This window comes from Zonotrichia leucophrys, chromosome 17 (genome assembly GCF_028769735.1).
Source record: "Zonotrichia leucophrys gambelii isolate GWCS_2022_RI chromosome 17, RI_Zleu_2.0, whole genome shotgun sequence".
Classification (NCBI taxonomy): domain Eukaryota; kingdom Metazoa; phylum Chordata; class Aves; order Passeriformes; family Passerellidae; genus Zonotrichia; species Zonotrichia leucophrys.
Window position 1 is genome coordinate 8004613 of NC_088186.1, and position 25466 is coordinate 8030078.

The following is a 25466-nucleotide window of genomic DNA, read 5'->3' on the forward strand; positions in this document are numbered from 1 at the left end:
TGGGATCCCTGCAGCGCCCAGGGACAGCACCCCTGGCTGCTGAGCAGGATCCTGTCCCTCCCCATCTCCATGCCACACCCTGGAGGCATTTCTGATAGACTCAGCCCTTGGATCTGGTGCTGGGTCTTATGGCAGCATCTGCCTGTGCAGCTCTCCCAGCCGGAGCTGAGCAGGCACGTGCCTGTTTCGCCTGTCTGATCTGACAAGGTCACCCAGCTCACAGCAGCCCACACGAAGCACTTGGCTTTCTCATCTGGTTTATTAGCTGTCACTTTGGGCACTTTGTGCTGCTTTGACTGGCATCACAGCAACTGCTTCCCTTCATGTCCTGCCTTCCAAAAGAGGCTTGAGCAAGGAGGGAGGGTGGGCAAGGAGGAAAGAGGGGGGAGAGAAAAGGGGTCTCCAAAGATACAGTGAAGAGGATGCAAACTTAAACAAATCTGGTGCCAGAAAGATTTGTTTCTCGGGACTTTTAACAGCCTGGGAGAGTCCATGTCTCCTTCCTGCTACCCAAGATCCCAGCCAGCCCCTTCTTCAAGCGATGCTTCACGTGTGAAGTTTCCTCTCCTTAAAAATGAACAGCTGTGCCCTCCCCTCTAAGTATTCTTCCACTTCTGCCCACTACTGTGCCTCTAATTGAACCCACATGAGCCGTGCTTTCTTTTCCTGGCATGATTGATGATGCCTTTGCACAACATTAGGGAGCTGCTGGGTTTTAAATAACACCTCTTGACCAGAGCAGCAGTGGTGGTAGCTTCAAGGAGAGATGACAACAAGTCACTGAATGAGCAGGGCTTTCAGTGAAGGACAAGGGGGAGGGAAGCACTGAAAGACAAAGGGGGGAAAGAGGAAGAAGACAAGAAAGAGCGATGGAGTTGTCAAAGGGGGGTGGGAAGAAATCAGGGAGGGAGAATGAAAACATCCCCAAGATCTTCTTTGTGAGAAAGATACATGAAGGATTTTCCTCCATCACTATGCAAAGCCCTTTGTTGTTGTTGTTGAAGTCCCTAAATGAGGATGAGAGAGAGCCCAAGAGTCTGTAAACAGCTCCGCTTTCTTTTTCTTTTCAGGCAGCAAAGAGTTTCTGCTGCACTGAGTGCTGACGAGTTTTAGGGTTTGGTGATTTTACAGGGTTTTAACAGAATTTGGGAATGGGAGTTTCTCAGAGAGGGAATGAATGAATGTTTTGCCCTAAAACTGATTAAAATGGTGGCTTCAGAAGACACAGACTCTAGAAAGAGCAGAAACTGTTAAGAAGAATTTTCAAAGACCCTTTAGATGTAAAAGATTGATTTGAAATGTGACTTGTGCCCCTACATCACCGAGGTGCTTTTGAAAATGCCACTTTTTGTTGCTCTCTTTGCCATTTTTTTTTCCTGTCTTTCAATGAAAAAGGAAGACAAATATGGTTCAGATGCCAAACAAAGGTGTTTCCACTGGTCTGGGGATCACCTTCACCACCATGCAGTGGTCATGGGCCACTGATGGTCAGTCTGCTCTTTGAGATATTGCACCTCAACCCAACCTCCTTCCTACCCATGAGTGTGAAACATCAACATGTGCAAAGCTGCTTCCTTCCTCCTCTTCCTGAGGCAGCCCCACACAGTGACAGTTAAATGAGAAAAAGTGTATCTCTATACCCTCCAATTAGTCAAACAAGTTAAATAACCAATTAAATGACAAAAATGAAACAAGGAACAGCTTCGTGCAAGCCATGACAGAAAGTCCCTCTGGCCATGGACAACCACCCATGTGCCCTTTGTCACCCCCAAATGCTTGTGGCTGGAAGAGGAACTGAAGCTGGGAAGCAAATAAGGAAGAAGCACAATGCCTTTTGATGTGAGAAATCCAGACCATGGATTCTGGACTTTCTCAGATAATTCATTTCTTACCTACATGTTCCACAAGTTCTGTTTTGAAGCACCTGACACAAAGAAATAAAACAAGATGATAGTGGAAGAAACTGTCTGTTCCTTTCCAGAGGATCTCTGAAGCACACTAACAGAACTTTAAAAACACGTGTTTAATGTGCTTAGCTGGTCATGGGTATCTTTAAGATGCTCCACTCCTTCCCTGATTTGAGCAGTAAATGCACAGCACTGAGCAAAACAAAGCCACTGGCCTCAGGGGGTTTTATTGGTGGAAAAGACAACGAAGTGCAAGAGCAGAGCAGGGTGAGAGGAAGCGTGTTGTAATAGGCAGTGAATCACATTAGTGAGGGGTGCTAAAATCCTCTGCTCCTGTCATATGAGTCTGATCAAGGCTCTGAAACCAAACTTCTCCCAGCAAAACCATGCCCAGCTGGCTAAGTCTCCCCCAAAGGTAATGCTTGCATTCAAACAACACAGGGCTGGTGAAGCACGCTCAGGCTCTTTTATTTGGTTTGTGATCCCTGTGTGCTTCATGTGCCCCATGTACAGATCCCTTCCAACAATTTCCTGGTTCAGCCATTCAGGCTCGTTTTGAGAACTGGTTTTCTGTTCTGTAAAAATGCTCAGCTGGAGCTGGGGTTCTGGTGCTGATGCCAATTAGGATGGAAGAGGCCCCAGCTCGCGGGGTCCTGTATTTGTTTTGTAATTGAGTTGAAAGGGTTGACTCATTCCCCTCCACTCTGTCTCCCCCCTCTGTGAGCTTATGAGGAACACAGTATTTCACAAGCACAGACAGGCTGCTGAGTGTGGCTGCCCCAGCCCCTGGCCCAGATGTGAGGCTGCCCCAGATGTGAGTGCTGCCCCCACAACCAGGGAGAGAAGGTGCTGATGGGGGAAACCACCCCCATGTCTCACTCAGAGGATGTGGCAGTGGTAGAGATGTATGCACAAAGTGGGGTGTCAGCCCTGCATCCCCCTGTCCCCAGCATCCTGCTCCCAGGGCCATGCTGCACATGCACCTAATCCACTTCCCCCAGCACAAAGCACTTGCATTTTTTTTGATCTTTAAACAAATTGCTAGTTTTCCTCAATATCCCCTTCACTGCATGAAGATGTATTGCTTTTATAGGGCTGGATTATTGAGGATGGGGAGCATTTCCTGCCCTATTGGGGGAGTTTTTTGGTCATTTGTCTGGAAGGAAAAAGCTTTGGGTGCTTCTGTGCCCTCCATGCTGTACATGTCAGGGTTGGAAACAGATGGACTGAAACACTGCAAAGGAGTTAATATGTTGTTAGACTCAATCCAAGGACTCAAAATTAGGTATTTTACCCAGAAATTCATTGTGCAAAAACACGAGCATCCTACTCCCAAAACACCAACCCCTCTACACTCTCTACTCAATGAAACCAAATGGTTTGGCTGAGTAGTGCCAGTGAGATCAAACAAGGACTGAACTCAAACATTTTGGTTTGAAAATTTCTAAATTCAGGGAATGTCTGAGCTTTGCTCATTGCCAGAAACTTTTCCTACACAGTCAAAGGGCTCCTGTTCTGATGACAAGAATTTGGACAAGAGCTTATCTCAAGGCTGGGCTGAGATTTTAGCGTCTACCCTGGGTTATCCCTCAATTTCTCCACAGCTTTTTGCTCATCCTGGTTTTGTGCATCACAAAATGAATGCCCTGGCAGGACAAACCTGGCTCTTGACGAGATCATCATCCCTGTGGATGTGCAGGATGTAGCCAGCCCTGCAGCTGACGTTGCACTGGGCGCCGCTGTCCCAGCCGCTGCCGCCGGTGCAGTTGAGCAGCGCGTTCTCGATCTCCAGCCGCTGGCAGTCGGTGGCTTCGCAGGAGTAGTGGACACAGCTGGGAGGGAGACAAGGAGTGCTGGTGTTGTTATTTGGTTATTTCAATCCATTCCACAAGAGCAGTGACTGACTGACAGACTTTGGTCAGAGAGTTCTGAGCTCAGCTCAGGAAAGGGTTCCACAGCCTCTTGGTACATGTCATGAAGGACAGTGGGCACAGTGGTGACAATGACAGCAAATTAAAGGTTTTGTAGCTAAAGGGAAGAGCCTGCCAATTCTGCAGAAGTATCTTCTGTTCTGCAATATTCCACTGCACTATGACCTCCCTACTTCTGTATTAATGTTCATTTCTCCATCCATCCATCCATCCATCCATCCATCCATCCATCCATCCATCCATCCATCTCTCCTGTAAAAACACTCCCTCCAAGAGCAGTCCTCATGCCCCATCGAATTTTAAATCTGCTGAATCCATGAGTGCTGATATTGGCAGTGATAAGTGGGCACATGTGAGGGGGGTTTTCTGTGATAGACACTCTTATCTTGGAGAAGCTCGATTGAAATCATCACATTCATTTTATTCCACTTCATGAGGAACACCAAACATCAACTGTGTAGCTGTGTTGATAAGCTCTTATCAAGCTCAGCAGCATGCTGTCATTTCAGATCTCTCCAGTTGCTCTCCTGCCATCCATAAAATCTTTCCCCCATGGAAACTGTTTGTTCTCCCTCTGGAAAATTATTGTGACATTTAGCACAACTTGCAAAAAGGGATTTTTGTTTAATTTTTATACACACAGAGATGTCTGATTGACACAAAATCTTTCCCCACCTCTGATGACCTGAGTCATTATAGCACATCTTCAAATGTGAGTATGGGGTAGTCCCTCAACAAAACAGCAATGAAAATGTTGAGGATCATAAAGCATGAGGGGAGATTTAGCTTAGAGAGAGGGAAGAAATATTTTTACAATGAGGCTGGTAAAACACTGACACAGGTTGCCCAGAGATGCTCCATCCCTGGAAAAATTCATGGCCAGGTTGGACAGGGCTCTGAGCAATCAGATCTAAAGATGTCTGTGTTTACTGCAGATGAGCTTTAAAAGTCCCTTCAACACAAACCATTCCATTATTCTATGTGCAAAGTGTTTCTGGAATAGAGATGAAATTTCTGGGATAAGGACCCCTACAAGGTAATATTTCTCTGATGAAATTAATAATTAATTTAATTTTAATATAGTTAAATTAGTTCTGGGGAGGGAAAACGTTAACTTATTTCACCATCTGCTTGTTTAGGGAAGAACCTGAAAGAGAAAATTATAGAAAGAAGGGAAAGCAATGTATCAATACACGTATTTTGAAATAGATGACAAGCAGTTATTCCTGTATACTAGAAAAAAGGGTTAACAGACACTAAAGCCCTGCTCAGCTTAGTAGGCCCTGACTTAGCATGTATGTGGTGTTTTGCTGTGTTCAAAGCACTGTGCAGACATTATCTAATTAATTTTTGTGACACCCCTGCGAGACACCTGGGCTGGTATTGTTATCCCCATGTTACTGATAGAGAAGCACATCTGCACATGTCTCTACTGAGCTCTAGATCAGATTAAATGACAGTATTTATGTATCTGCACAACTCATTGCTCTGTCCCCAACTAGTGCTATATGGAAAGTGCCCACTGCTTGTAATTTAAGGTTGCTTGTTCAGTGTTGGCCCTTCCCTGGAGTGTGATGAGCTATAAACAATTTCCACATTCAGAAATATTTTATTTCCTCATGGTGCACAAAGCATTGCTGCTGACAGAGCTGAGGAAGGAGAATTCCACCCCTGTGTTGGCCAATTCCATACCCTTGTATGCAACAGACCCCTGGCTATCAGCACAGCTGTGATGCTCATCACCTCTGCAGGATGGATGATCCTGTGCCAGAGCTGGCCTGTCCAGGGTGATCCTGCTTTCAGGAGGATCCCCACACACTAACCAAGGACTTCACATGTTTTCCAGTCACTGCATCTCACAGCCTGGGGGACAGATTTAAACTGCCATGGATTTCGCCCTGTAAGGATTGACAGGGCTGTGGATGGAGCAGCAGCAGCACAAGTGAGCAGCACATCCCTGTGCCCAGGTGGCCATCACCTGAGAAACAAGGTGAGGAGAACAGGTGCTATTGCCTGGCAAATGCCCAACACAGATCACCCACAGGTGTGAACCACAGGCTTTACACACTCCTTACACACCATGAGCCTCACACCCTGCAGGTCCTCAAGCAGAGCAGGACCTTACCAACCTCTCCCTAGCCCTACCAACCTCATGGTCCGGCTGTTTGAGTAAGTTCTCAGCTGACATCAGTGATAACGTCTGATGCTGGATGTTGAGTGAGAGTGTAAATGATGTTTTGTGGAACCCTCCCTGTTACACATCCCAGTTAGACCGGCCCATGAGAGCCAACTCTCACTTTGCTCCCCTCCATTTCTCAGATGGTGAGGCAGCAGCACGAGTGTCTCCTGTGCCAGGGCTGCAGTGCTGAGGAAGTTGACTCACTGGGGAAAAAAAAAAGAGCACGGATGCCAAGCCACTCTCAAAAGCACATACTGCAAACCTCGACTGCCCGTTGCAAAACTGCCCCAGAATCTGAAAGCCTTCTTCAAAGTTGGAAAAATAAATAAAAAAAAAGCAGACTTATTTAATCTACTACTTATGTGAATTAGTGGAGCACTGAATTCAGACTTGAATGGCTTCAGAGGGAAGGATGAGCCCAAGAAAACCCTCGTAATTTGCACAGAGGGAAATCTGAAGCAGTGTCACCACAGCCAGTGGCATCGCTTTTCATTTCCATCAATGTAAAGGAGAAAAATAATCTGGTTTCTGGAGTTCAGATCAGGACACCAGATGAGCAAGCCTGGGCTTAGAAGTCCTGCAGAACTGAAACGCCACAGACAAAGGCATTAAGAAACACTTATTGTGATGTTCTTCTTTCTGTTTACAAGTCCCCTTGTGGTCTTCTGAAATGGCCAGGGAACATTTTTAGCCACCCCCTCCAGGCTCCAGATTATGCCTTGGTTAGCAGATCATCTGGGCAGCTCTCTCTGTCTGTAACTCTATATGAATGACTTCAGTGACAAACAATACAACCATTCACTTTTTGTAAAAAAACAACCACTGCCACCAAATGTTTCTAATTTAAATATTTCTGGTTCTCTAGCTACTGGTTCCAATTTGGTATCAGCTACTGTCAGCCGTAAATCCCAATGAATTTTGAAGTCATGATCCTGAATTGAGTTCTGCAAATGCAGAATTAGGAAGGAGAAATTAATATCTCCAAGTAGGAAGTTTAGACAAAGAGCCCATCACATCCATTTGTGGATTACAGAAGCTCTTGCATGGGTACTGCCATTTAGCAGTGGTCAATCATCACATGTTCCAGAAAATGTGCATTCCTCAGGAAAGAAACAATATAATGGCATCTGAGAATGAAATTGCTTCAGCTTTAACTCATGTTGACTCCTGGTATAGGACAGTTTATCCCGTTTTCTTGCAGTCAAAATCATGTGACTTCATCAAAACTGCCAATTTCAAATCATCTCTGGTCTATCCTAACTCCCAAAAATCCTTACCAAAGTACAGAGTAGTCTGGAGCAAAGCCACACAAAGGACCCAAGGACCACGCTGAGGATTTACTTGAACAAGTGTTGGTGCCTGGGACATTCCCTGACATGTGTTTATTTTACTAGGTCCCCTTCAGGATCCACTTGCTCCTCTTCTTGCCCTGGCAGTGCACGATCTTCTAAAACAACATCTTCACACTGAGGTGAGTGCAAGGAGCAGAGGATTTCTTGCACACATTCCATTGCATGTTCAAAACAGATCAAGGAAGGCTGTTTCAGTGATGCAAAAAGCCCTGGACTGAGTTAGCTTCCACATGAAGGCTGAAGTTCTGAGCCAGTTCTTACTTGATTCAAATCCATTCTGCCCATCCCAAATCTAAACGAGCTCAGTCATTAGGCTCTAAATCTGTGTTTCTCTGTGCCAATATTGGCCCCAGTTCAGCAAGGCACTTAAATATGTGCTTAACTTCAAAAGCACAGTTAAGTCCCACTGATAGATTTGACTACAGGGGGATGTAAGCAAATAGCTCAGGGCTTTGCTAAATTGGAGCTTTAGTGACACAATCCTCGAAACATTTGTATTTTAACATGTTTATAGAAAATTATAACAATTAAGTGGAGCTTCCTTCCTCACATAAAAACAATCCAGGACTTCCTCTTTTGTAAAGCTTGCAGCAGCCAAACTTTCTTTTCCTAACCCCGAGGTCAAGCACTTCTCCAAGAACCCATCTTAACATGGTGCCTTAATTATTTGTTTCCTTCGTGATGGTTCTGACACGTATCTAAGCTCAGGTGAGCCTAAAAGCTCATGGTGGGCACATTTACAACATTATCTCTTGGACAGAGCAAAAAACTCTCCTTTCCACATTCTGGACCAGCCTGGGCTGCAGATCTGAAGTGCAATTTGGTTTTGTCCTATGCTACCATCCACACAGCTCACACACATGCAGCCTTCTGAGGGTTTTTTCTAACATAATTATCCTTACAATGGGTTTGTGTTCTCCTCTCTAGAGTTTACTCTAAAGGCAAGAGCAGGTTCTTTCTCTCTACATATATGCAGGGGCTGCTGGCCATATTTCTTGTTGCAGAAATTAAAAATAAACAAACAAACAAATAAATAAATAAATAAATAAGGTAGCAATGACTTTGTTGTCTTCAGCTAAATCACATTGTTTCCTTGTATGAACACAAAATCTTGAATATCTGCCCAAATCCATGGGGCTGGATGGGGACTGGTGAACCTGCGCTGACTGGAAGAAGGATCAGGACCTTTCTTAAAAAGGTGTTTGCCTTCAAACCTGATCCATGAGAGCGACAACACGAATGGGGTCACCTATGGTCCCTTCAGTGATATCACCCCAGTACTGCTGGGTTTGCCTCTGACAGCAATCCCAGCAAACCCCTGTTTCAAACTGAAAGGGTCAAAATGAAGCTAAACCCAGAGGTTTACAGAAAATCCTTGCTGAAAGGGTCAAAATAAAGCTAAACCCAGAGGTTTACAGAAAACCTTTGCTCCAGCCCAAGGTAAGCCCAAGAGAAAGGAGAGGCATGAGCCAGCACGTCCCCCTCACTGTCCCCATCACTGGCAGGGCAAATTCTCCTTGGGCTGGGCTCTGCCTCCAGCCTGCCTGCACCCCGTGGTGTGAGCTGCTCCTGCCAGGGGGGTCCATATTGAACTGATAAAGCTCTCAAAGCCCCATCACCCTGCCAGCTTGGAAGTGGGACCGTGTCCCTGGGCGTCAGCAGCCCCACAGGTCTCCCTGCCAGAGTCTGTCCAGGCAAACAAAGAAAACGCATTGCCTTCCACTTTAATAAAAGCCAAATGATGCCGTTTGCCAATTACCAAAACGGGGCGAAGGTTAAAAACCCATTGAATTATAACACATGTCACGGACCAAAGCTTCTATGATTAACAGTTCTGTGAGAAATTCATTAATTTCACCCGAAGCAAGCTGACAGAGATTGTGCTTAATGACAGAATGCAGGGCAGGGGAAAGGCGGCCGAACCGGGAAAGAGAAAGCTGCATTAATTCACAACAAAAAGAGACGAGGAAACCCTTTTTTCCTCCTTATGAAAAGGGAAAAAAAAAAATAAAAATAACCAGAGTTGTAAAGAGTGGTTGCATTTGTTCTGCTGCTGAAGATTTATCTTCATCATTTCTTGTTGGGGAAGCTGACAGCAGGCGAGAACAAGACAAAGAGAAGAGCTGGAGTGGGCTAGGAATCCCTGGGGCTTGTTTGGGGCAGCAAAAGGTGCAGCTCCAAGGGAACCTCTCCACAGAGGCCAAAGCAGGTGATGGTGTGGTGGCCAGGGGTGGGTCTTGGTCTACAGTGTCAAATACCCAGATATGCACACTTACAGAGGGAGGAAAACCCAAAATCTCCCCTGCAGAAGCAATTTTGAAGCTGTAGCAGTGAGGCTGTGCCAAGGTTTAACCAAAGAAAGCAAAGGAAAATGTTTTTGCTACACTCCTTAGAGAGCACGGGGTGGTGGCAATGTGAGGCAAGACTGGAGAGCTGTGGGCAGACAGGGGGGACCTGTCTGCAGTATGAACACAGAGGCAATGGTGGATTAGAAAGATGGAAACTCCAGAAATGCACAGTTCTGACAGAGTTCCCCCAATTCTGGATTGGGTGAATTGGGTTTTCCTGCCAGCAGTTTGCAGGAGAGGAACAGTGGCAGCAGGAGGGGTGGTGGAAGGGACAGGTCTGGTGACCATGGCAGGGAAGTGCCACCAAGGAAAAGCAGCACTTCCCACAAACTGCTTTGCCAGGGATGGGTGACCCACATCTGATGCTTCCTACCCAGTGACAAAGACAAAAACCTGATTTTTGAGGAACCACTGCCAAAGGCAGCCACAGCACATCAGGTCTTCTTGCCGCTCGAGCGACTGCAGGGTGGGAAATTACACCTCTGCTTCTGCACACCCAATTTCACCGTCCACTGCATGAGGCTACACAGGAAATAGTAAAAGTATAATAATTCCAGCTATAAAGCACAAGAGAAGAACTAACCAGGCCATTATATCTGCTCTAAGGATGCAATGTGGAAATAAAGAGTGTCATTTTTACAGCACATCTCCAGCAGTGAGGTAAACTTCTGCTGAAAACAAAAAAAGAGTCTGTAGTCACTGACAGCAGGAAAAAAAACAAGTGGATGAATAAAACCAGAAAGGACAGAGCAGGAATTTTCAAACTATAAATGTCTTCAGGAGGATGGAATGGATTTTCAAAACAACTAATGATGACCGAGGACAAGTACCTATAAAGTTCAATTGGACTTTAGGTTTAAGCCCATTTTTCTCTAAAATATTAACTATAATACATATTTTAAGAAAGAAGACTAGGTGAATATTTTACTTTCAGTCATTAAGTTGTTGCTAACCCATGGGAGGGATCCATTCACCCTCAAAATAAAAACCGTGTTAACTTTTAAGGGACAATATATTTCTTTTCCCTCATAATTTTAAAATCTGCACCTTTGCCTAGAAATATCTGTATCTGGCTATAAATCCTCTCCAAACAAAATAATTCTCCTTGAAAGAGAGAAATAATACCTCTTATGGAGAGAAGTCAAAAAGCAGGCAAAAATATCCATGTTGACCAAAGGAAAATGAAAGGGCTAAAATTGATGATCACTCATAGAAAGGCAAGTTCCTTTGAAAAAATCAATAAATACCTTAAAAATCATATCAGGAAAATACAACCAGGGAGGAAAGAGAGCAGGGAAAGATGGGCAGTGTGGAACTGGCACCTCAAGGGAATATGATGGGCAGACTGTGAGAAAGGGAGGCAGAAAACCCATGTTCAGCCTCTGAGCTGGTTAAGAAATCATTCTTAAAATCTAAATTTCTCTGTTCTTCCTGGATTGGGTAAAATAACCAAATAAAAAGACAGCAGGTGACAGCAAAGATTTCACCCATTTCCTGGTTGCACAGCTTAATGCACAACTTTTTCTACACCTTGGGTACCTGAATTGCTTGGAGCTTTTTGTCCAGAAGAAAACAGATCTGGCCACCCCAAATGATCCCAGCACAAAGCAAACTGGGGACTGACTCTCCACTGAAGCACTGTCATCAGTGGAAATAATCCCACTGATTTCAATTGCCTTTGGACCAGGGCTTTGCTTTGGAGAGTTTCTAGTTCCCTGTCAGACATGGGAAACTTTATGATCAATCCAGGGCTGGAACCTGCAAGACCTAAAACATTATTTTGAATGAGTGAGGCTCAGATGGGGGTTTGGGAGAGCAGGGGTCTGAGAGGGGTCCATGCATCCCCAAAACAAAATAACGCCAAAAAAGCAAGAAGAAACATAAAAGGCAAAAGCAGGTGATTCTTCCTCAAGGGATTTCTGAAGGTTGAGCTGCTGGGCTGCAGAGGCTCACTGAAGCTTTGCCTGAGGGGGATGCATTTTTTATTAAGGAAATAACTTTCTAAACACAGAGCACTTCTAGTTCAATAAGTGAACAAATGGTTCAATTCCTACTGAAAACTTGAGAGGGCAGTGGAATGTGGCCCTGTGTCTCAGGCCCCCTGAGCTCCCTGTTGCTTCTCACCATCTCCTTCCAGTGGGGCTTTCTTGCCCTTTTTCTGTCCTGCTTCAGCGCTGGGATTTGGCCACACTTCCACCACCAGACTCCTCATCTGAAACTTGATCCTGCTGTCTTTGGGCCTCTGAATTTATACAACCTATTGCACACAACGATCAGACGCTTTGAATCTAGGTCAGAACACACTGACTGGATTGATTTAGCTATAGATATACTCCTTTTTTTTTAATTTTATTTTCCCTTCCCTCTCCCCCTTCTCACTCTCCCGCCTTTGCTGGAATAAAAGCAGATCCTAAAAACAAGCCAGAGCATTATCAAAAAACCTGACAGCTTGCTTAGGAGGCTGAGCAGAGGTTTGCTGGGATATGCAACTTGTTTTACTATTGCTGCCTCTATGGTATGACAACTGCTCACAACTTTGAATTCACAAAGGAAGAAAAAAAAATATTCTTTCAGGGGTTTTGCTAAATTCTCTCCTTTTCAGTGCCTCGCTGAAAGGATCCATGAAGCTGCTGCACCAGAGGCCATGAAAGGTCACAATCTCTGTGGGATGCTGTAAAGCAGAGACTGAGAGGGGTTGGTGGTGATCTATTGATGTGTCTGTAATAACAACAAGAATAAAACGGTAGCCATAAACCTTTCATCCTGGGGGGTCCCACAGAGCTTTTCAGAATGGGGGCCGGATCCAGAGAGGTGCTGAGGGCCTCACCCAGCCAAGAAAGCACAGCAGATGCTGATGGCCAGGGCTGAGCAGCCGGCAGGATCTGGCCCCTCCAGGGCACAGGCATCACTCTGTGTCCCTTCCCCGCGAGGTCCCTGGCACTGGGGCAGCACAGGGGAGTTCAGATTGAGCTGCTTGCTGTGTGAGTGGCCAACACAACACCAGGCTGGGGAATGTGTGCAGAGTGAACTGGCCCCAATTCCAGGCTTGGCATAAAGGAGGGAGGAGAAAGGAAGAGGAAATAATTCACTAACAGCATCCCGTGCGGGTTAAATGTCCCATCCATCCTGATCAATGAGAACACTGCCGGTTTTTTACCCGTGACACAAAGGGGTCAGCAGGGTTCAGCTGCTGTGCCCCTCCTGCCTCCTCCCCAGCCCTGGCCCTCGCTGGGGGTGGTGGGTGTGAGGCAGGGGGAAGCAGGGCTGACACGCTCACCTCTGCTCCGCAGGGCTGTAGGTCTGTCCTTGCTGGCAGCTGCTGATGGTGATGGGGTCGAAGTTGTGGAAGGAACGCAGGGCCACCCCGGAGATGGCCACAAACTGGGAGCTGAAGCTAATGAGGACAGCCTGGGTGTGATAAAAAGGGTGACTGAGGTCATGGATGACGGGGATAATCAGGGGATTGTTCCTGCAGCTCAGGACGTGGACACCTGCCAGAGGAGAGACAAGATCAGAGGAAGGGTCAGGCTTAACACAATTGCTTCCCCAAGCCGTGGGCACTTCAGAGGCATTTCACCCAGAGGAATGGCCCCATAGAGCTGAAAAGTTATGGTAAGCTGCCTGGAGGGGCTTCCCAAATGGCTGCAGAGAGCTTAGCAGAGAAGCAGATCCCTCCAGACAGCTGAAGAAAGGCTGCCATTCTCTGAGCGAGCGCGGAGCCGCTCCTTTAGACCACAGCTACGTTCCCATTGTGCTCGGGTAAATCAGGAGCAACCAGCACGGGGGAAGCAGAGTCACACCATTGTAAAATGGGTCCTGGAGGACACTTGGAGCCTTTATGTGCAGGATCAAACGGCGCCGGCAGGCTGGGGGGCTTTGTGCACCAGCAGCTTGTTTGGAGCTGTGCATGTCATTAGCACTCAGGGTAAAACTTTTTTTTTTTTTTTGTATGAGTTTTCCACTAAATTTGCCCAGATTTTATTTTTTTTCTTCAATAGTTTGGAGCCTTAGGGTATCTTGTTCTTTGCAAGAAAAGGCAGATTTGGTCATGGAGATAGAAATTAGGGTGATGGAGCCACTGAGGATTTTGCAGGTGATGTCACTCGAGGAGAAAATAATTGTGTTTTGGGGAAATAAAAGCATCTCAAGGTTGAGGTGCACAGAAACACCAGAGAAGTGGCAAGGAGACTCATGAGTCCCTTTTGTCCAGTGGATAAGGCACTCAATGACAGCTGGGAAGAAATTCCCACCTTCAGGTAGAAGCAACCTGAATTCAAATGGGCCAAACCCATCTCAGGGGAAGGCAGAGGACAGACAGCTGTCTGCTGCCCTCAAAATTCATTAATTGAGATTCATGGCCTGCTGGCTGCCTGCAAGGCTCTGCCTCCACAGCTCCATGGCATCACTCCGAGGATCAGCTTGGCTCCAGATCCATTTGCTTCACTGGAGCTCCCCCAGCAATGGCTTTGGCCCAGGCCCCTTGGCTACCCTGATACACTTACAAATTTGAAAATAAAATCAATTCTATTTGCATGTTTAACTGGCTCAGGGATTTCTGTTATTATTTTTTTTTTCCCAGTTCGGATTTCTTGACTCAAAAGGGAAAGAATAAAAAGGCTTTCATTTTTCTCCTTAGAAAGTGATTTCCTGTGAATTAAGACATGCTTTTTAAACATCTATCTCCCACCCTCTACTTAAAAAAAAATCTTCCTGTAATAAAAAAAAATAATATAAAAAAAGAAAACCTCTTTTTGTTTTGGTCTTCACCTGACCCTGAAATAACCTCCCTGTCTACTTGCCTCCCAGAAGTCTTTTGATATCAGCTCCTTGTGGAACGGTGCACGTTTCTCACTTACAAACAGGTGCAGTTAATACTCAAAATCCCGGGTTCCCAAATTCCTTGGAAGTTTCTGCCTTCTCTGATGGAAAGCCAAGACCTTATGGTATGAGGCTGTTTATTCACTTCTATTTCATTCCTTGCACTCAGGTGGTGTCCACAACAGAGCAGACCCTCAGAGCTGTACTGCACTTATGGTCACTTCTGATCTGACCAGGAAAACAGTGGCTGGACAATTGAAGGTTTCTTAATTGCCTTGAAATACCCACAAAGATGGTACAGGTGCCCATGGGGGCAGTCAGAGCTGTCTCAGGGTACCCCCCTTTGTTTCTGTGGCTCTGAACCCATCTATTCTGAACCCTGGTGTCTCTGATGGCTCTGAACCAACAGCACTGAGCTGTTTGGCATCCCAACCTCTCCATCTCCTACCAGCACTTAGGAGAAGCTTCACATTATTTTCTGTGAATCCGTTTGCTCTGATCAAGGCAGGAAACTGCATGTCTGGATAGGCTATTCCTTGCTCATGGCAATGTCTTCAGCACACTGGGGACTGATTGAGATTTAAATTATTGCTGTTTCCTTTTGGATGTACTTTCAGTTTGCCACGAGCTCCTGCTTAAGGCTCATTGAGTGTCTCAGTCAGTCCTGCCCCCAGTGCATGCCAACATTTGCATCTCAGCCGCAGCTTCCAGCTTGCCATGGTGATAATTCAAACACATGAAACACAATATCCAGGAAAAGGACCTCATGTCCCTGTCAGAAGTCAGACAGAACAGCAATGGGGAGCTCTGCCTGAGGGAGAGATGCTGGGTAGCCCACCTACATCTCTTCTCTGCTCCAGGCAGCCTCTTCTGAAAGGTCAAAGGGGCTTTTCCATGATGAAAGCAGCATTTCAGCTGGGAGGACATCCAGACATCAGGCTGAGCCATGCCAAACTCATGTTGCAACTTCATTGAGGATTTCAAAACCTAACCCTCAGTTTCCTCTTTGCTCCTCTTTCTTGTTCTCTTTCTCTCCCAGCCTGCCTGTCTGTCCCTATAAAATGTCACATTAAGTACTGCTGGCATGCTCGTGTCTCCATCATTTATTTCTCAGAGGGATAGAGCTATGTGCCACTGTTTTGCAAAAGGAGGGTAAGATTAATCCAAGGGCTCTGGCAAACTGGGAGCCATCCTGACTCAACCTGCACAACTTGCTGCAAATTTCAGTTTGTTCTTGGACAACAGATACCACACGTATTTCCTTTGTTCTCCTCCACACCCCACAAAATTCTGCATTATCCTGGATGCTCATCCAACACCTGTCACTCTGTGTCCCTTCTTCTCATCACTGGTGGGAAGCTCATTTGAGTTTCAGCTTGTTAAAACCGAAATGCTATGGTAAAACAGAAAGCTGGGGGATGGGAGCTTTGTTTCCTTAAAAACTGCTCTCAAGGTGACCTGGCCAGCTTTCTCCTCATAAAAAAAAAAAAAGGCAGAGAACATCTGGAAAGGGATTATGCAAGTCCTACCCTGACACAGAGTTGGGAGCTAGGGAGAGCTCCTGGGTTCTGGAGCTTAAATGCAGCCTGGATCAATTCACCAGGCACAATGTCCCCAGTTTAGGGCCCTGTGCCAAGGGCAGAGACAAAACCTGTCCATGCCAGCGCTTCAGAGCTGGCAGGTCCTGCCTCTGTCAGGCACATCTGCTGGAGGCCACACCAGGAGCCTGGCAGGGCTGGACCTTCACCACCTGAAACACTCCACCTGGGTGAAGTATTGGCCATTCAATGGCTCTGGAGACCTCCCTGCAGGCAGGACTGGAGATCACCCAGCACTCCCTGTGAAACAGAAGCTTTTGGAGCAGGTCCCTCACTCCCTGCTCCCAGGGGTTCACCTGCAGCACCACCAGTGTTTGTCCAGGGCAGTGCTGGTGTGAAGCATTGATAGTGCTGATTTTAGTGACTGAAGAGAGCTAATCACCTCTGAACAGATAGCGAACAGCTATGGAGTAATGTCTGTATAAAATAACACATCATTTTCAACAAACTCCAGTGAGACTCAGTGCTTGGAGCATTGAGCAAGCACCTTTTTTGTCTAATTCTGAAAAAAAAAAACTGAGCAGGAGTACTGGTGAATGGGAGCATCACTAGATGCAGCAAGCAGTAAAGAGGGAGTTTAATACAACAGAGTCTTACCAAGGTCGTGGCTTTGCTCTTTGGTGTCAAACAGCTGCACACCAATGGTCTCCTGCTTCTGGTCCAGGTAGTAGGTGCCATCTGTGACCAAGTGAACAAGGACTGCTGCAGCCACCATAGGCTGGGAAAAATAAGCCTGGGAAAACACAAACCCCACAAAGCCTGAGGTGGAGAACTGTGGTGGGCTTTTAAAAATCCCCAGGAGCCAGTCCAGGACTTTTAAAAGAAGAATTCCCATCCCAGGTCACACAGAAATCTCTTCCAATCTCTCCTACACAAACTAGATAAACTCAAGTCAAACAGCCCTGAAGCTGACCCCTCTCAGAAATTCAATAGCCTTGTCACACACGAGGGGACTTCACTACTGACTCTCTAGGCAGTGCTCAAAAACATTGTTTTGCTCTTTTGCTCTAAACACACTTCAGAAAGGAGCAGCTTGGCCCTGGGAAAGCTGGCCCATGATATTTTGCCTGCTGGAGAATTTTTATAGAGGCAATCAAAGAGGAAACTTCTGAGTGGTGTATGCACTTCCTACCTTGAGCCAGAAGATGGTCTGTGTCATGTGGGAGTACTGGAAGTTGGCTGTGCAGGGATACCAGGCATACTGGGACACACCATCGTTCAAGTCGATCACCTTGGTACGGCACATCTGCAGCAGGAAAAAGAGAAACACCAAAACTGACCTAGAGGACAGCAAGGAAGGGTTCTGACTGCTTGAAGTGGGGAAACAAAGCCCAGGTGCACTCCTAGGATAAAGCAATGCACAATAACTGTGATTTTAAATCATATGAGATTATTCAAAATTAAGTTTCCAGGTCTTCCACCCCAGTAAGAAAAACTGAAACGTGAACAGGAGCTAAAGACTCACATCAGCAGGATGGCAGCCAACAACCTCCTCTGAACTTGGTACCAGGTCTTTGACAGCATTTAGAACAACTCTGCTCCCACCCAAATGGACCAGGACTCTTCCCACTGGAGTTCAGGTGAGGATCCCTTCTGAGCACCCCAGCTCCAAGCACAGACACTGTGGAGCTGCCTCCACTGTGGTTCAGCACTGCCTTATTTAAACCTGATATTACTGTAACCCCAGAGCAGCCACACATGGCCCTGTAAACTTGGAACCAGGTGTAGCCAGGAAAGCCCTGCCTCTAGAACCCAACTTAAGCAAATTGATTTCCTCTTTCCCCAGTCAGTTCTGCAAGTGGAATCACCTTCTTCCTTCCTACACCTGCAGCCTTTCCGTGGCAGGCAGCAGTGAGATTGGAAGCAAACTGCTCTTTTCAATGAAGTACATGATTCCCAAGTCCTGTTATGGATGAAAAGCTAAAGAAAAAAAAAGCCAGAATCTAAACACCAGAGAAGCTCACAGTGCCACCAGTATGTCAGATGTGAAAATGAAGTTGCAAGAAATGGTCAGAATTACCCTGAAAGTACACTGCTCAGTGAAGCTGCTTTAAAAATGAAGCATGAATGACCATAGTCTTCACCTCCACAGCAAGCAGAAAAAAAGGGAATGTCCACCATGGAAAAGGTTACTACTGCATTAGAAGGATACTAATAGCTGAGGCTCCTGGAACATCTGAAAGGTACCTGTTGGATTCACAGCCCTTTGGTGAACTCACTGACTGTCATTACCATAGGAATAGATGTGCTGTCAGTAAAGCTGTTCCCATCAGCAATTTAATTATTAAATCAAAACGAGAACCCTGAAGTGAAAAAAGAAAGTTAGCAGCCATCCAAAATTCTATGCCCACTCGATAATTTTGCATAGAAATGCCCTCTTGGTCCCAGCAGGCAAAGTCTGGGCACTGCAAAGAGAGCCTGAGATGCCTGGGAATGAGAAACCAGATTGGCTAAAAGTGAGGTAATCCCCTTTAAAATCTGAGTCCTTCAAGATCCAGCACAGAGGAATCTTACAGGCAAAACATAAATCAGCTTTAATGGGCTGGAAGAAGATTTTTAGTTTATTTATTTTTTGAAACAACTGGGACCAAGCTTCATTGAGGCTAGCCAGTGGATAGTGTTACATTTTACAGCAGAGCAAGGCTTTACATAAACTATCTTTGGCATTTGAAATCCAGGCCAGCAATTCGACATGTACCGTTTCGCAACTCTCCCTCCTTGCGTTTTCAGCAGCCTGTCTCGTGTTGGGAGCATGGTTTTTATTTTAATACCTCTCCAGCCAGGGAATTTATCTTACCCACATCTGCAGTATACATGGTCAGAGGGCTCTTTGACATGAACAAAGGTCTCATTACTTTTATATGATTTTGTTCTTATTCTTACTTCTTCTCCTGCTCTGTTGGTCCAAAAAGGTGGCTGAAAGAAACACAAGCCCTGACTTTTGGTGGTGCTTTTAAAGTGCCACTTAATGGATGAGTGAAAACTTGCATTAAGAAATCACCCAGACCTTCCCCAAAAGTTTGATTCTAACCCAAAATAAACCCCTGCTGAGGTGGGCTGGAAATCTCTGATAACTTTTAAATGCCTTGTTTGATTTGTGTGCGTGTGTGAACCCTAGCACTTTCTGCTTCTGCTGGAGAATATTAGCAAAAATCTGAGCATTGCATAAAGAGCCTGTGTTCAGGCCACGTGGGCTGTCAGGCTGGCCTGGTTTGAGCAGGTTAGATAAGCTTCCCCTGCTGAGGCTGATCCATTGCTACCCAGACAAGTGCTTCAAAGTGGTCCTGGGGTAAAAGGCTCCTTTGGAACAGCCTAATTGAGAATGTGGGAAAAGTCTGAGAGAGATGAATGGCTACAAGAGCCTTCTCCACTCGCTGCTGGCCAGTAAACTTAGCTAATGACAAAAAAAGGTTCTTTAGGTTTCTCTGGAAACAATTGGGTTGGATAAACAGCTCCTGTCACTTACAGACTCCACCATCTCACCAGGCTCCAACACACATGGTAAATCCATCCCTGTTTCAATTCTGCCAAGCCACTGAGTGCCATATCACACCTGCCAAGCCTGAGAATCATCTGCTGGAAGAGTCTTTCACACCTCTGCTTTTAAGTCATCCCTAGACTGTGGCAGCAGCCCAAAGAGCCCTATTAATGAATTAGGCTAATGGTTGGACTCAATGATCTTAAGAGATCTTTTCTAAATGTGATTACCTCAGTACCAACACTTCTAGAACTACAAGTTCCAATGGCCTGGAAGACAGAATATCATCTCTCATCATTGCTATTCCTAGGAATTCACACTTATGAGAAACAGACTATACCCTAACATCCTCCAGTTTGCTCCAGTGATGCAAAGCAGCAGCTAAAGCACCTGACAGCTGCAGAGGGAAGAACACATCGATAGCCTTCTCATTTCAGGGTGTTACCAAACACTGAAGTATTTGCTTTGAAGAGTGACAGCATCGCACAGCGCTCCAAACTCCACTCACTGGGGCTTATCCAGATCCTCAGCCCCACACAGCAAGTGGGATATCCACAGGAGCTTAGTGTGTGCTCCAAAGTATGCGGCCACTATTTGTGTCTAGTTACTGGAAGCCCATGTCATCCCCCTCCCGAGGAAGCTGCTTTCAATTAGAAGAGCTGATGTCTGTTCCTCTCGGAGGTTCAGATCCAGCTCAGTCTCCCACCCACACATTCTGTACACAAACATCGGCAGACAGAACGATCAAGGCCAGGGAGCACTGTGGGATCTTCCCACAAGAGGGAATGCCTGGAGGATTCCCTTTGACTGATTTATACAACCTCTTGTCAATCAAAGGCACAACATGTTCTTCAAACCGCCTCTCCTGTTTTCCTTCCCTTACTCAGGGGGACCGAGGAATGTGTCAGCAGAAAGGGAAAAGTGATATATTGGGAGCACTTAGCTTTTTGCCACATCAAAAACACATTTACTATTGCAATCAACTCCATTTCCTTCAAAGTAATATGGGAAAATTTGCTGAAGAGCAAATTTTGGAAGGCGCCCTCGTGAATGATTCCCAGCCATCCCGTGACTGCAGGCAATGTGAATTTGCGTTGATGGGTTCCTGTTGCAGCTGAGCTACATGTTAAGGATCACAAATCCCCTGGACTGGGCACTGGAATAAATCCGAGCCCAACTGTGGCAGTGCATGGCCCCAGTACAACCTTCTGGGCAGCATTTGGCTTCTCCAGGCCTGGGCTCCCTGTCTGGAAGATGAGGATGATGTTCCCCCACACCACACAGGTGTGCTGAGGATGAAAGCTATGAGCTAGGAGCCACACAAAGATGCTCAGATGTCACTGAGAGCACACACAGGTGTGAGGGTACAGCTCCCCACAGGAATGGGCTAAACACAGATCCCATCCCACTCTGACCTTCCCACTGAGCAAGCACAGTCAGACACCACAGGCTTTGCACACACTGCTGGTTCCCAGCACTGCAACATCAAAATAATTCTAATTGCAGACAGAAAAGCTGCTATTTAAGCTCAGATGCTGCCCTGCTCAGCCCTGGCACCGTGGCTGGAGCGGACGTGCCTGTCTGCATGCCCAGGGGCGGCTGGAAGCAGAGCAAACCTCCAGAGCACAGATCTGTCTGCTCCCAAAACCCCATCTGCTGAACCATGGCAGGGCCTCCTCCAGACCGTGTCCTCGAGCTCTGTCTGGCTGCGAGGGGCATCGTGGGCACTTGGTCAGGCAGTGGAAAGCATCCTTCTGCTGGAGAGGAGGGTGCAAGGGGAGATTGGGCTCAAAAGCTTCCTCTCCCTACTCCTTCATACCAGGGACTGTGCTGCTGACACTTCTGCACCCAGACACACAACTCAGAGTGTTTCTGGGATGAAATGGGCTATACCCTGTACTGCAACCATGGAGCAGGCAGGAACAAGATCTCTTGGTAAAACCCACAGTACCAGCTATTTATTGAGCACAAAACATCCTCATTGAGGCTGAAGAAATGCACAGAAAAACTCACAGACTGATACAAAACCCATGGAGGCACAGAACATATCTCTTATTTGAAGGTCCAGCTAAAGAACAGATTTCAGCTGTAATACTCAGATCTACAGTGTTCTACAGTAATCTACAATATTTATCTGTTTGCTCTGCAGAATGTTATTTGTATTTAACTCAACACACACCAGAGGACCCCAACCATGACATAAGCAGCATTTTAACACATCCCTTACAGTTGAAAACTTTCTCTCTCCCTTGCCAGACAGGGGTGCTGGCAGTCACCCAGCCCTTTTATTCTTAAATATGTTATTGTTCTTGCTGAGCTAAGGTTAATCTCACCCAAGGATGAGAAGCCATGGTGCAGTTGCTAAATATCAGAAAGGTTCCTGCTTGTTTATTGCCCAATATTGTAAGGCAGCTTGACTGCCACATGGACACCACCCAGTTTGCCGACTGCAGCACAGACCTCCAATCTGTTCTCAAAGCTGTTGCGCTGCTTTTCTCATTTAGGCTGGGAATTGGGTTGGAATTAGGGAAAAATGAAGTTGCCCACAAGTGAGCACCGAACCATTAAAAGGCCTGCAACAAACACCTCAAACCCCAGCCAATTTTTCTGACCATTCCAAACCTCAGGAGCCCACGGAGCTCAAATGGAAATTGTACACACAGCAGCACAAGGAATTTTGCTCTGGGTTTTCTCCTAGATTCTGGTCAGAAGTGCTTTCAGACAAGTGTCATTATCAGACGTCTTTGTCAGTGGACTTATTTCATCAGAAATCTGAGTCTAAAGTTGCCTGCCCAACTATGAATGTCAGCCTTGGATCATTCTAGGTTGGCCTCTAAAACTTGAGGAAAACATTAAAAGCTACTTTTCCCAAACTGGTACACATATTTAACTTTATGTGCACTACCAATGGGTTTCTGTTGCAGAAAATAAAATGAAAAGCTAAAACCAAATCTGAGATCCAGCAGCAGAGAGTCTAAACATAAAATGAGGGAAGAAACCTGAGTCTGTCTCTTTCAACAACCACCTTACCTTACAGTCTACTGCTACTTCCACAGCAGCAAATTCCCCTCACATCTGATGCTCATCAACTTCATCTTCTCCCCCAAAATTCTCCTTGTCCTCTGTGTCAGATAACACAGTTTTTCTGTGTTATCAGATAACACAGTTTTTCATATTCTTTGTCTACTTTCACTAGTTTTCATTGGGGTCCCTAAAGGTCTGGTGGCAAAAGATGAAAAACTGCAGCGTGTCCTGCCCCAGGACAAAGGCCTGTGGGCAGGTGATCCATAGCAAAGCTTTATCAACTGGAAGCTGATGAAACTCCTGGGGTAACACACTGATGCTATATTACTCCCAGATTCAGTTGGCTCAGAAGCCAGAGGAAACCTCATCTGTCAATTTTCCCTGTGTAATGAAGAACAGGATTTGGCTGTGGGATTGGGAAGCAGCTTACATCTCCTGCAGGATGAAATAAAGCCCTGCTGCCCGTCCCTGTGTCCAGTCTCAGCACAGCCACGTCCACTTTGAACCCAGAGCAGCTGATGTGTCTGGACCTCACAGCCTCAGTATCCCATTAGCATGATATTAGAGCTTCCTCAGCACAGAGCCACGATTTTCAGCTGAAGATTTGGCTGGATTTTTCAGTAATTGGAAAGTGACCTTTCTGTGAAAACACCACGGACAGGGCACCAATAGTTTGCCTGCAATGTGACATGATGATAAATTCCTCTACTTTACAACAATAGTGTTCATCTCCAAAGGGAAATTTCCTTAGAGTTTTGGATGTAACACAGGGCTGTGATTCAGAAATGAGTGGGAGATGCAAGGGCTATTTCATTTTGTCATATAACTTGGTTTAGTTTGAGGCAAGCGAAAAGGAGCTACAGGGATTTCCATTAGATGATGGCCCAGATTGCATGTGTATTCAAGGTGTGTTATTAACTTTAGCTTTCTCAAAAATGCAGTTATTTCACTTCCAAAGAGCTCGTATGAACAATATATTTCCATTTTTAAATCGTGCAGACCTGCATTCTTTGAGCTTCCCTTTGAATTTCTGTTATCTCAAGATTCAAAGCAAACTTCATTTAAAAACCAGTGAGTTCAAATCAAAATCACATCAAACCATAAACTTCACATGGCATACCTGAAAAAACTGTAAATCTGTTCTGACTGGCCCTATCCCAAACTCACATGGGCTTTGACAGCCAGCCAGGTGTAATCAAATATCTAGGATGCTTGCTGGACTCATGGAAAAAAAACAATATGGAGTTTTGATCTTCCAACAAAACCCTAACCAGATGATTTTTTGCATGGTTCAAACGATCACCACGAGGACATTGGTTAAGCCAAGGCCAGAAACTACAGAAAAATAGATCAAGGAAAACAAGAAATAATTGCACTAATGGGATTTAAAAATCAACTCATCTTTCATGGCAGCTCACAAGCAAACCCCAGCATCTGGAGCTCCTGGGTGCAATTTGCACATGCCCCTGCTTCTCTTGCCATTCACAGATGCAAACTGAAGGGATGCAGAATCAAGAAGTAGATCTGAGTGCACAACACAGCCTCCTGTGCAGCACATGAAAGTGCAATCCAGCAATCTGACATGGGCTCCTGTTTATTCCTGTCAGTCCTCCGCTATTTCTTCAGCTTGGTAGTAGGACATAAAGATGCTGCTCTCAAAAACCAGCATCTTCCATGCCAGCACTGCTGGGATCCCACCTCAGGATCAAGCAGCAGCACCCAAACAAGAACTTGTGCCTTCAGTTCTGCAAGTATCAGCCTCATTAAAACTAAAAGACATTTTCAAGCTGCAGCACGAGCTCCTGTCTACAACTTCCACATTACTGCTCACAGAAGTGTGAAGGCATTATAGACTGATAAGTGCTTTAGCAGACTGTATATCCATCCACTGGAGAGCAAGGTTAAACAAATACAGGAGCCAGAACATTATTGTTGGCTGAGCGCTCGGGTTCCCGAGCTGCCCGTCTCTGCCTCCGGCGGGCCAGGTCCACTGCAGCACAGCTTCGAGGAGCTGCAGGCCAAGGCTGGCCGTGGGGTGCTGCAGCAAAGCAAAACAATCCCATCCCATCAGCTTTCATCACCGAGGAGCGGAGAAAAAGGGAATTTTTTTGGATTTGTTTTTCCTTCGGCTGGAGCATTTCACTCAGGAGCAGCTGGCACCAGAAAATCAAGCTGTCAAGGACAGAATGTGTGCCACACTTTAGGAGGATCTTAAATATATTTTTGTTATTATATTCATAGCTCTGGCTCACTGAATTCATTGTACTTTTGCAGCTCCTGTAAGGCAAAGAGGGGTTGGTATAATCCATTGGTAACATCCCCTCCTTCTTTCCCAGAGTTGGTGCCATACATTTGTTTGGATGAAGCAGCTGGCACCAGAAAATCAAACTGTCAGGGGCAGAATGTGTGCCACACTTTAGGGGGATCTTAAATATGTTTTTGTTATTATATTCATAGTTCTGGCTCACTAGATTCATTGTACTTTTGCAGCTCCTGTAAGGCCAACAGAGATTGGCACAATCCATTGGTAACATCCCCTCTTTCTTTCCCAGAGCTGGTGCCATACATTTGTTTGGATGAAGAAAACACAAAAGCAGAGAAAGAATTCTCTACCTAGAGAAAGTTTTGTCTAGGTAGAGAAAACACAAAAGCAACAACAACAAATCCCTTAAGAGCTTGAGTTCTCCATCAGTTAACATGCTGGCTGAGGTGGACAGAGATGCTTAGAAGCGCATGGACAATGACACTAATAAAAAGAGAGATACATGAGAAAGAAATTAAGCCACAAATTTTTCAGCTCCCAAGTAGGAAAAAAACCCCACTGCTTTTGT

The 25466-nt window shown here is 45.8% G+C and overlaps 1 protein-coding gene across 1 annotated transcript in view; it reads right to left on the minus strand.

Annotated features, from left to right (window-relative positions):
* PAPPA (pappalysin 1) overlaps nucleotides 1-25466 on the minus strand; it is a 180656-nt gene that overhangs the window by 40938 nt on the left and 114252 nt on the right. Inside the window, exons 11-14 of the mRNA XM_064727455.1 lie at nucleotides 17266-17379; nucleotides 16731-16866; nucleotides 12995-13208; nucleotides 3568-3739 (exon numbers count right to left, since the gene is read on the minus strand). Coding sequence (XP_064583525.1) covers nucleotides 3568-3739; nucleotides 12995-13208; nucleotides 16731-16866; nucleotides 17266-17379 — 636 coding nt within the window. The remainder of the gene's footprint in view (nucleotides 1-3567; nucleotides 3740-12994; nucleotides 13209-16730; nucleotides 16867-17265; nucleotides 17380-25466) is intronic.